Source organism: Aptenodytes patagonicus, chromosome 7 (genome assembly GCF_965638725.1).
Source record: "Aptenodytes patagonicus chromosome 7, bAptPat1.pri.cur, whole genome shotgun sequence".
Taxonomy (NCBI): Eukaryota; Metazoa; Chordata; class Aves; order Sphenisciformes; family Spheniscidae; genus Aptenodytes; species Aptenodytes patagonicus.
In genome coordinates this window covers 15,292,180-15,304,997 of record NC_134955.1, presented here as the reverse complement: position 1 = coordinate 15,304,997, position 12,818 = coordinate 15,292,180, and the positions used below count along the sequence as shown (strand labels likewise).

General features: G+C 35.9%; 1 protein-coding gene across 7 annotated transcripts in view; it reads left to right on the top strand.

Annotated features, from left to right (window-relative positions):
• The window catches only part of SOX6 (SRY-box transcription factor 6), a 380,373-nt gene that overhangs the window by 307,696 nt on the left and 59,859 nt on the right, over window positions 1-12,818 (top strand). For all 7 annotated transcript variants that reach the window (XM_076344067.1, XM_076344066.1, XM_076344063.1 and 4 more), the window contains 3 exons: window positions 2,546-2,695; window positions 6,587-6,767; window positions 9,598-9,788. In XM_076344067.1, coding sequence (XP_076200182.1) covers window positions 2,546-2,695; window positions 6,587-6,767; window positions 9,598-9,788 — 522 coding nt within the window. The remainder of the gene's footprint in view (window positions 1-2,545; window positions 2,696-6,586; window positions 6,768-9,597; window positions 9,789-12,818) is intronic.

The window sequence follows — 12,818 nt, the reverse complement described above, 5'->3', positions numbered from 1 at the left end:
GTGCCCAGGTGCTGGCAGCGGGGTTGGGGGGGCGGGGGGGTGCTGCGGGGTGACCATTGTGAGGAGAGGCAGCCAGGGGCTGCCCTGTGCTGGACCCAGCCAGTTCCACAACGGCCCCACAGGGCACCACCGAGCCCACAGCCAAGCTGGTGGCACCTCTGGGAAAATGTTCTCCAGAAAGGGTAAAACACTGCACAGGCAGTGAGGAATGAGGGACAATGTGTGAGGAACAGCCCTGCCGGCACCAGGCTGGAGAGGGAGGAGGTGGAGGAGTCAGCAATGAAGGAGTGAAGCTGAGCCTGGGAAAATGGCGGGGATGGGGGATTTGAGTTTTTGTCTGTGTTTCTCACCATCCAACTCTATTGTAATTGGCAATAAATTAAATTAATTTTCCCCAGGCTAAATCTGTTTTGCCCGTGATGGTAACTGGCAAGTGATCTCCCTGTCTTTACCTCGGCCCATGAGCTTTTCCTTCTTATTTTCTCCCCCATCCTGTTGAGGAGGGGGAGGCAGAGAGCAGCTGGCTGGGCAGCTGGCAGCCTGGGTCAACCCACCGCACTATGCTACTTGCCATCATTGACTATCAACTTTTATCCTCTAAGAAAGACTGAATTTTGTAGAAAGAATAACTCATCTCATACTCTACCTTTTTGCCCTGATGGCTTACCTGAGAAGGGAGAAGGAAGTTCGTTTGAACTTTAGTTGATAAACCTGGATTTGTTTTTACATAGAATTCCTTTCCTGCTCTTGAAAGTGCAATACACACTACATTAAGTAGTAAAGTTTTAGTCTACTTTTATTAAAATCTGTCATCTCACCCAGATAGTTGAAGTAGATGTTAAATAGGTTCCTAATTTAAAAAAAAAAAAAAAAAGGAGAAGTATTTTAATAGACAAAGTACAGAACACCGAGAAGGCCATGATAATCTTTGGGTTTTGTCTTTCAATTGTATTCAAGTTTATTGTATCGTCTCTGTCACAGTACAGTGCCTGATTATTTCTAAGCTGAGAAAGTGCAGGCTTTTAGATGTTTGTGAAATGTGCTTCTTACTCTCACATAAGCAGAGCATCCTCTTAAGCAAGCATAGATTGATCTAAAGAATATGCTAAAAGGGATAAGATCCCAGTAGCAGGGGAAAAAACCCCACTTACTATTGTTTACAATGCTTCATTTTCATTCTCTAGGACATCATCAAAAGCTGGGAATTTTTTCTATTTTCAATTTTTCTAGCTTTCTAGTGCAGGAAAAAAATAGTTCATTAGCCAAAATATTTAAACACCATTGATTTCAAAATATTAATCTGTGATCCTTTTGTAGCCTCTGTGTGGTATTGAAAAGGGGTGGCAGGAAACAAACAAACAAACAAACAAACGAGTTTTCATTTGTCACCCAGAGTTCTGACTCTGCCCCTCCTTCACGCGTTTGTCTAGCCACTGAGTCACTGAGCTTACAGTATTGTGTAACTTTTATTTCTGTGGAGGCTTGTTATATTAGAAAAATTGTTCCAAAGAAAGCAACAATTATGACATAAGCACATCTGGTTCTTGCAAATTATTCTTTATTAAGCTTTCATTTAATTATATGTGCTGAAAGGTCTGCTTTTGATTACTGTAATTTTTTTTATTTGTCCATCTGAATGATAGTAATGTTGGAAATTACATACAAACCACCTGGCTTTTTTCTCACTAATAAGGCAAAGTTTATATAGATTTATGTGTAGAAGAGGGATTAGGATCTTCCCTGTTTATGGTAGAAGAATTATTGCTGATGCTAATTCAAGGTGAGGGTTTAAATTTGGTCACTGGAAGGAAATTATACCTATTTGGTTTTGTTCAGTAAACACTTCAGATTGGTAGGAATAGTTTATTTTAATGTACAAGTCTTTTATTATGTTTCAGTTAAACTTTTTGAAAAGTTCCATGAGGGTGTTTTTGTTTTTTCATCACTATTTACAGGCATTTTTAAGGCCTCATTCCTTATTAGCGTTTATAGAAGTTATAACAATCACTGTACACCGAGATGGAGGCATACCCTGTTGCCTATTTTAACTTTCATTGTTATCTAGAGAAGAGGCAGCATTGCCTTTTGGTTGCAAACGATTCCTAAGTCAGCTCTCAGTAGAGGTTTTGGAGTTGGTGGGTAATTTCTGGGTAAGAACAGAAAGACCTGAAGCATTGTTGTTTCTGACAGGGGTTTATACCTCCTTTTCATAACCAGCCTTATAATTTTGCCGATTTTGTTTTTAATATTCAGGCACAGTATAACCTTTTGCTCATTACCATGACCATCATTAGCAAGAAGGGAAAAAAACCAATCAGCTAAAAGTCAAATTAAGAAAAAAGATACTGGTGTGGGGGAGTTTTCCAGTCTTTTTTTTTCTCTTTGAAAAGAACAGGAAGGGAAAAGCCACAAACAAGAAAGTGCTGGAAAAAACCCTATAATTCCTTTAAGAGAAGAAACAGCAGAGCAATAAAATTATGTACATTTACAGCTTCTTTTTTTAAGAATTTTGCAGGAATACATTGTATATCTTCTTGTCTTCCAGCAACTGTATGCAGCTCAGCTGGCAAGCATGCAAGTTTCTCCTGGAGCCAAAATGCCATCTACTCCACAGCCACCAAATACGACAGGGGCACTCTCACCCACTGGGATGAAAAATGAGAAGAGAGGGACCAGCCCGGTAACTCAAGTTAAGGTATTTTTCAGTAAAGAAAAAAGTCAGTGTCTGAAAAGGGTAGTGAAATTAAATGGTCTATTTAATTGTTTTACAGTTGGAAGTTGAACCACATGAAAGTTCTTCAATATTCAAATAAAACGTTCAGTTTTAGTGCTGTATTATCAGTATAGAGAAGGGAAGAGAAAGCATTCACTTCTTGCTTCCAAAAATATCAGGCGTCCCTCTTCCTACCACAGGCAGCACAACAGATTCATCAGTAAAATGTGGTATTTTCAAGATTTCAGTTTGTAATCTAGTAATGTGCATAAACGGCATCCATTTCATGAATTGTTTCACATTGAACTTTTGAGTATCTTAAAACACGGTGCTAGCTTATATTGTTAGGGCACGAGAGAGACTGTAGATCTTCTAATTATTTTACAAATCTCTAGCTGTACTTATTCTACAATTTTGGAAAAAGCCTCACATAAAAATAAGATGTAAGTCAGGACTCCAGGGAAAACATTGTGTCACTTCAGATTGATTTGACTTTTGTTGATTTCACACAGCTGCTGACAACCGGGCTGCTCCTTGTTGGTTTTGCGCCATTGCTGAATGCTTGTGCCTGCTTATTCTCACTTGCTTGGAACCAGGCAGCTACAACATGGCATTTGCCAGCAGCTTGAAATGAACATCGTGCACTCCTTGAAATCTGTGGTGCAGCTAGTACCTTTGGGTGGAACTGGCTGGCTTTTATTGCTGTGTTCTCCTGTGGTTGTTCTGAATTTCATGAGACCAAATATGCTGAGAAACAATTTACTTCAAACTTAAAAAAACCACCAACATTTAGATGCTTTACCAATTTGAATGATAGTGCTATAAATGCAGAACTATTAAAATAGCTCTAAAGAAAGCATATAGTGACTTTGTGGAGAGAGAGAGAGAATGCGTTTTTTTGCTAGCTGCTAACACCTTACAGGCACACAGTCCTTAGCCTCAAATCAGCCTGGGAAGATTTTACTCACTTGAGGTGAGGGTTTCTTTTTTTTCATTTTTTGACATGAGAGTAAAATATCATTCGTTTTTTCATTATCATCAATCATCGTGGTAACGTGTGGGTGAGTAGGTATTTCTGCCCGGGCTGATAAATTTCCATGACACTTTTTTGCTAGGCTGAGAGTACTAATAAATAAAAACTATTCCATTATGGCCAGATCTAACATTTATTTAGCAAAGCATTCACTTTACTTAACTGTAGATGTGTATTAGTCTAATATTTTACCTCTTGTAATCCAATGCCAGGCTTGAGAGCAGTCAGGGAAATTTACCACATATGCAGAGTTTGTTACGGTCAATACAGAAGCCACCAAAAGCAAAGCCCAACTGTTTCAGCAAAGTTGCCATAGTATAGTGATACCTAACACCAGTGATTTATGGTATTGAGAATATTCTACTGACTACTTTAATGTGAAAAAGTAATTTCATAAGTGAGTGAGCCAAATGGATCTACACCAAACCAAACCTTTAATATATGAGTAAAATTTTCCCTGGTTAAATTCAAGCACATATCTCCTTGAACCAAGGCCAATACCATTCCAGCTTTGTGGCCAGCTGAGTCCTATTACAGACTTGACCACATGCAAATTCTTGGGGGTTTCCCTACATAATTTAACTTGAATGGACTGAAATATATGTTAATAAAAAAGAAGCCTTTTTATTCTTATTTTTATTAAGCACACTATTGCATTGAAAATATTAAAGATAAATTACAAGTGCTTCGTGTGGACAAATACCAATGGCTAATGAAGAAATTAATTATTAGTATAAAAGGACTCTAATAAACTCGTACCTATATGCTGTCTTTGCGAATTGTTACCTTTAAAAGACATGACAGTTTTGATGGTCATGCATTGCCCAACAAGTCCTCTGTATTTTCTCTGTTTTTAAACAGTTGTTTTTACATGCATTATTTATAGAACTAATGGAATTCTTTTACAGGAGTCAGATCTTTCAAAAAGTAATGATAGGTCTTTTTTAAGTCAGTGACCAGAACGTTTTCCAGCTTTTCGGTTGCCTCGCAGAAATGAGAATGCTGTCTATGAAGTACAAAAAACAGGTTCTGGCAGTGTTTAGAGGTTTTTTTCACATGATCGTATCAGTACTAGGCAGAAAATTATTTAGAAATTGAACATGGTAGCGTAGATTCGTATGTGAACATGCTCACAGTACCTAGTCTGGCAAACTTCATAGTCTGAAAGGGGCTCTGAACTCCAACAGAAATTTATTGAAGCCACTTGTTATCTGTGGAAGGAAACAGCTTGCATGTAGACACGGCCACAAAGCACTAGAATGGACTATGTCCCTTATACCTTTGTGTTTCTGCTTTCACTTGGACTCTGAACAGGTGTGGACATTTGTGCACACTGCAAGGTCACGAAGAATAAAAATGTCATGCAGTTTTATGGAAACAGTTTAAAACTGGCGATATGATGGCATTATAAATACCTGTTTGTTACATTTTCCTGTTTAATGCATTGTGTACGATCAGATGTACTTTGCTAAATCACCGCTTGACAGTAAGGAGAATGGAAAAGAGGAGATAATGCAGTGTATTATTGTATTCTGACACATATTTCTAAGCTTTGAAGTCATCAGTGCAGTGTTTTAAAATATGGACGATACTCTCTTATATCCAGCGTAATTCTGCTTTGGGCATACTTTAAATGAGAGATCTGTCTTACTGGGCTCTTTAATTACAGAAAATCACTGTTTCACAATTTTCCAAGTGCTCTGTCTCACTTAACATATTAAGCAAAAGTAACAAGCTCAAAGAATGGGAAGAAGGTTACATTGTGAATATCTACCCTGATCAAAGAAATGAATTGCTTGAATGAGTCTTCTTCCAAAAGTTAAGATATTTCTTAGATAGACTTATTCTCCTATAGCACTGAAACAAGATATATGTCGGAGAGAATTTCTTCCATAATTACATATGAAAAGTTTCAAAAGATATAAAAGTGCTGATACTAGATTTACATATCCTTAAAAAATATTCCTTGTCTTTATGCAAATAAATATACAGATACACTAAAGGTTGAATGCAGCAGAAATAACTACAGAATACAGAAATAATTACAGAAGTATCAAAAAACAAGCAGAACAGCATTTATGTGAGAAAAATTATTGATTTTACATAAATCTGTTAAAAATACATGACATTTGAATAATAAAATATTGTAAAATATACAAAATTAAATAGTAGAAAATAAAACATATTTTGAAATACATATAGTATGCATTCATTACCATAGTAAGTCAAGGAATTTTAATTCAGTGAAATTCTTATCTTTTATTATGGGGGAACAGCATAGATTATTTTACAAAACAAAACATGCACTCAAAATAAGATGCATGGAACGTGTAAGTTAGCAGCAGTGTTAAATGTGGGCCAAAGAACTGTCAGGGTTTCCAAATGATTCTTTCATAGAAGTACTTCTGATTCCTTAGTTTCTAATACATTTAAAAATAAACTACATAACTTATTTTTATAGTGCCAGGAACTTTTCAAATAGAACCAATGCAAAAGCATTACTGAACTGCTGGAAATTTTAAATAATTCTTTGTAAATGCCCTAGGTGAATTTAGATCTCTGAAAACACATTAGGAAATTAAGCTGTAATGTGAGCTAATTCAAATTTTAATTTGGCAAAAAGAACGATCCAGCCACATAGTTAATGTAAATAGAAGCATAACACAGAGAAATTAATGAGGTTTCCTTTCATTGAATCTTAAAGGAGGCAGATAATTAGCTCTTTTGTTATTATTGCTAGAGAATGTGGTATTGTCTTCGAGGTGTAAAGTAACTGCTGCTTGCAAAATGATGTGTTCTTTTGTCTTTTCCTAATACTTATTTACATTAAACTCTTGTAGGATGAAGCAGCCCAGCCACTGAATCTTTCAGCCCGACCCAAAACAGCTGAACCTGTCAAATCCCCAACATCTCCAACACAGAACCTCTTCCCAGCTAGTAAAAGCAGTCCAGTGACAGTGACGAACAAGAGTGGCATCCCCAGCCCGCTCGGTGGATCTCTGGGAAGAGGATCCTCTTTAGGTAACTAATCTGTCCTGGGGAAAGGAGAAAACTGGCAAGATTTCTACATGAAATCTCAGCTTGAGCACCCTTACTTCTGAATTAAGTAGATATTTGGGCCTACATTTCTGTTTAAAATGAAAAAAAAAATGGCAGGAAAGATTTTCAAAGAACTCTTGAATGCCAGGGTTTTACAAGAGTAACCAAAATGATGCAGCAGTGATATACATCTACAAGAAACACAGCAAATAAATATATAATGTAAGAAATATACATACATACAAATATATACACGTAAGTAAATAGAGATGCATATATAAAACATGTAAAAGGGATTTGTATTAATATCTTCCCCAAAGACATCAATTGGGTGTATACATCCAAAGTTAACTTTTGAATTTTGACCTCTGGATTAAACAAACAAAAATACATCTTTGCATGCACATAGAACCTGACTAGATACTAGACATACACACATAATGGCTCACGTGATTAGGGGTGCATGCAATGCAACAGTGTAACATACCTTAAAATAAACTAGTTTTCAAGCACTTTGTTGAACCAGGATCAGGGAACATTCAGTATCTCCATGATTTACAGTAAACCAGAAGCCAGGCAAGAAGGTAACTCCAAATGTGGTTTTCAGCTATTTAGCCCAAATATACCGTTAGTTTTACCCAGAACAGCATTCTGAAAGAAATCTAATCCTCTGTGTTCTGGGTACTAAGTTCAACTTACAAAGACCATATGCTGAATATATTCTTTTTTTTTTTTTTTTTAACAAAGAAAGGCTTCAGTCCAGCCAGTTTATTATTTGTTCATGTTTTTATTATTTGTTCACCCATCTGTCAAGATTTTGTTAATTCATATGGTTGCAAATAGGGAATTTTTGACCTGTGTTCAAGATTCTTTAATTAAGAAATAAAACTTATTAAGTAATGAAACAAAATTTATCAGAAAACTATGTATGAAGACTACCTTAACCAGTCAAGAAACAGAATTAAGAGCTGCAAAATGTAGATGATCAGCCCTAAAGTTCAAATAGTAAATTTTAACAGTGACTAAATACTTACTACAGACCACTTATTCACAATCTGTAGCTCAAGTGTACTTGTAAAATATATAGAAACACTTGTGAATAATGAACAGATATGTTAAATACATACATTAAATATATAAAAATTATGATTTGTTCCATTCCCAAAACACTTGGGACCATCATGATCTCTGAAATATACTTTCTGCAGCTAGCTAGATATTCTACCTGTCAATTTATTTCCAGCTATCACTGCATTAGAAAGTGGCATATCAGTTTGAAGTCATAGACCATTCTGGAGAAAAGGCTAGAGAAGATACGCCTAAGGTGTGAATATTTTTCATGTAAAGTCATAAAAACTTTTCCTCTCAATCCTTAAGTATAAAAGAAGCCAGGGAAACATTGTCAAAAATCAGCAAGCAACATATGAGCTTTTGCTCCATTTTTATGATAAACTTAGGTGATTGGGAGTTTAAGTCTCACTAAAAGTCATGCAAATATGGTTCCTAACTTACTTAGGCTCCAGAATGGAACTTAGTTGCTGAATCAGTTCAGAGCATTGGAAATTTTACCCAGCAAGAATGATGGTTGTTCTCTAATATGTTACTTATATTTTGGAGAGGCGTTCTTCATTCAGACAGAAAACATCACAGTTCCATCTAAAACATCACAGTTTGCATCTCTTCTCATATAGACCACAGTATTAAATAACTGTTTGGTTCCAGGATAAAGCATAAATCTTAAGATTAACCTTTTTTATTTTAAAAGAATTCAGGGTCCTTTGAGGTTGAATTTGCTATATTTTACTCAGCTGAACTTCAATGAAGTCAAAAGAATGTGAAAATTATCTTTGAAGGAAAATTCCAAGTCTTAGCCTGTTTGGGTTTGGTTTTTTTCTAGTGGACTGTTAGTAAGTACACGCCTAACAAATTCAGAGCTTTTATAAAAGACACTTGCTTGTCAGGCAGATGTGTGGGTCATGCACAAACTTTGATTGCTCATAATTTCCTAGCTAGAATGATATCTATCCATGCGCGGTACAGAGGATACTCCCATGCAGGAACAGGTGGATCAAGTTAAAGCTTCATCACAGCAACACGTAACAACCAGTCGCCAAATAATTGCTGTCTTTTGGTGTCAAATCAGAAACTGTATCTGGGGTACTCATCTTTACCTCTAGCATGCATTTTAAGATGTGACAGGAATGTTTTGTGTGAGTTTGATGCATGTTTAAAAGTTTCTCTTTCTGTCCAGAGTGATAGAAAGAAAACCGTTTTTTCATTACTGATTTAGAGCTTTATACTCATGTTAAGGTGATTACAAGCTCTGTCCCCCAAAAGTAACTGTGGGTGCTCTTTCTGAAATTGAAAACTAAATGTCTGGAGTGATGGTTCTCTTGATAAAGAAATTCTAAAAATTGACATAGACTTTCATGGCCAATTAAAAAAGATTTCTTTCTCCTTCTTTGTCATTTTATTCATTATTATTACTTCAAAGGCTTCCTAGTTAAGCTTCAGAATACTGTTGTCTTAAACACATATTTAAATTTGAACTTTGAGTCCATGAGTATGCACAGATACCTCCATATCAGGCTATGCCAAGACTTCAGTGGTTGTATTTATAACAGCAAAAGAAGTGCACAGGCTTATCAATCACTTCTGTAGATTAATTCAGCCTTCAAACAGGCAACAATTGCCACTCCTCCTCCTTTTGCAGACTTTAGTTGGGTGCAGCTCTACCAGTATGAGTGCTGAGTGCTTACCCCAGATTCTAATTTGGATAATTATCTACATGAAGTGTGTTCTCTGTTTATAGATATCCTTTCCAGTCTTAATTCACCTGCCCTATTTGGGGACCAGGACACAGTAATGAAAGCCATTCAAGAGGCTCGAAAAATGAGAGAGCAGATCCAAAGGGAGCAGCAGCAGCAACAGCAGCCGCATGGTGTTGATGGAAAATTGCCCTCCATGAATAACATGGGTCTAAACAACTGCAGAAATGAAAAGGTAATATCTCCCATTGCCACACAGTCTGTCATTCATTCTTCTTTTCCCTGCAAGTAGCTTCTTATTTTTATATAAAATTTCTTTTTAGAGCTTTTAGCCATCTCTGATTTCACATTAAATACACCTTGTCACTTCACAATGCTGTGCTGCAAACTTCTCTACGTTTACATGACAGCATTCAAAAAAACAGTTCTGTGCACTCATGTGATTAAGCTGTAAGCATGCATATAACAACGTGGAAAATGAATTGGTTTCAGCTACTATTGTTTGTGGTCACTAGATTTTGAATTGTGCTTTTGAGAATGATTGGATTGATAAATATGGCAAAACGGCCAGTTATGTACTAGCATGGTCGAGTATTACAATGCTATTGAATGTATCTGAGTGTGCTTGAATCTGTGACTCAGATGCAACAAAGTATTTAGGCTCAAAACAGTGCTTTTGACTCTTGTTTCAATGGGAAATTAGAGATCGAAGTTCTTTGTTGAATCTTGGACGTAGTTTCCAAACACTAAAATGAAATGGGGCACTACAATAAAACGGTAAATGAGAGAAAGTGGTGAGAGAATGTGACCAGCATTGGACTGAGCAGGACATCATTCAGTTTACAAAATAGCAAGCTGGGATCATATCCGAAAGGTGAGGAACAGTTTCTATCACACGCACTTTAAGGACCGCTCAGAGGACAAAGAAGTCTCTTGGAAAATTCTTTGTATTTGTGTTGTCCTGCTCTGTGGCCTTTCCAAGGTCTACAAGATCCGCTCCAGGAGCAGGTCTCTGTGTGTATAACAGAGCCAGTGAACACTGAATCAGGTAATTGGCTGAGCTATAAGGCAGCCCTTTTGATGAAGAATGCTTCTCTGTTAGCTTCCCTAGAGGTGGCTTATGCTGCAAAAAATACAGCACGCAAGTTATTTTTCACCACTGACACAAAATCAGTTATATACCACAATACTTACTGCAGTTAACTAGAAAGGAAAAAATACTATCCCAGTAATCACTATGGCATTGCCAAATAGGAACAGTTATGATGCAATTTAGTAATGAATGAAAAGAAAACTGACACATTCATTAGCCTATAAAGCAACTAATGTTTCAGACTATTTCCAGCAAAAAAAAAAAAAAATTGAAAAACAGGTAGCTTTCAATGCCTATAACTCATTAATGAAAATTCTGGGATATATCTGTGTATTAAAGGGTAGGGGTTTTGTATCTTGGGGGAGGAGGGGAAGATTATATTATACTCCAAAGACTAACAGGAATTTTTAGTCCAGGTTGAGTATAAGACTCAGCAGAGTATTAACTATATCTTAAACCATGAATTTGATGATACTATGATCTTTTCTCAACCCACAAGTGGATTGTAGCAAGGCACAGAAAGGCAAAGAAATGTTGTAAACAGACCCAGCAAAGATTGATACATACCTTTTAATCTACATTTTATATTTTTGCTTGATAGGTTCTTTACAGTACTCAAAACAAGAGAAAGGCTCAGTGTCTATTAAAAAGATTTGTTAAACTGTTACAACACAGGATTAACAATGCTTTTACAAGTCAAATTCAGAGGTTAATAAATCTTTCTTTCTGCTGGTGTTAGTTTAAATGTCAGCATTGAAAAAGTCATTTAATACAGATTGATACTATGGAATAATATAGAAATTAATAACTGATCAAGCAGCCTATATTCAGACAACACTCTAATTGTGAAGTCAGTGTTTGTCTTAACTAAGAGGTAGGGTACTAAAGGCCAAATTATAAAAATAAAATAAATGTCACACCTATGATCAGTATTAAGAGTTTATACAATTATGCTTATTTTAAAATATATTTTATGAGTTTCAGTGGCTTGACATTTAAAAATATCTAATACACTAGAAGGGCTATTAAAAGAATTCTTAACATTTGATTGACTTTGAAAAGTAAGTATAAAAATGGGATCCACTTACTTATCAGGTCTGCTCCCTGAGTACTTTCAGTACCATGTTTACGTCTTGTATTCAGTACAACAGGTTTCTATTTCGTCTTTCACCTTTTAAAGCAGACTTAATAAATATTTCAGTGAGTAATGTGAAATTTCTTTTTTGTGCTGGTTACTATCAATACACAGATTGATGTACAGCTTCCAGATTGAGGTTATACATCAGGCAGTCAGAGGAAAAAAAATTTTTTTTTTTACTTGCAAATATAGCAGAGTCAATTGGAACTCTTTAACAAATATAAACAGCATCGTTCTCAAATGCCATCTTCTATGGGGAGCACTTGCATGGTAGCACTTGCAACTTTTAAAATCTAAGAATAAAACAGCAGCAAGGAAATCTGTTGTTAAATCTCTCAGTGCCCTTATATAATCCTGCTGGGTTTATTTGTTGTAGCATGTACTATAGAGTGAACCATTAAGGCAGGAAAAAGTTGTAATATGTACTCTGGTTTTACCTTTGGTATGCTAGTCTGTTATCCTTGTTCTGTAGATGCAAGAAAAGGCAGGGTTTACAAAAGAATAGGATATAAATCAGTCATTTTAAATGATGATATATCCCCACTCTCTATCCTAAAGAAAATAAAATAATTAAGTCAGTCATGAATACTAAGGGAATGTATTTATATTTTATAGCAAGTATAAAATACATTAAAACCAGAAGCATCCTTTGCACAAACAGAATTCTAGAATACTTTTCTTTACCCCTTTACTTTCTGCCTTTCAATTTTTACATTATGATACATTTCTTTTACTCTAAAAATGATGGGCAGGGTGATCAAAATGGGGGGGGAGAATGATAGATCACTTCAATTAGAAAAAACATAATTTTGAAATAATTGTATGCCAAGAAGATTGTGTATAGTTTCTGTCATAATCCCAGTGAAGCTGTGATAACATAGTTGCAATTTTGGATTGGTTTCTTTTGAAGAATCAGGACCCAATGTTTTCAGGACCGAATTTTCAGAAATTGGCTTCAGGTAATTAGACTTGTATAAATGAGTAGCTAGAAGCCGGCACCAGAAAAAGATGACAAATTAATTGCCTGAAGCTTG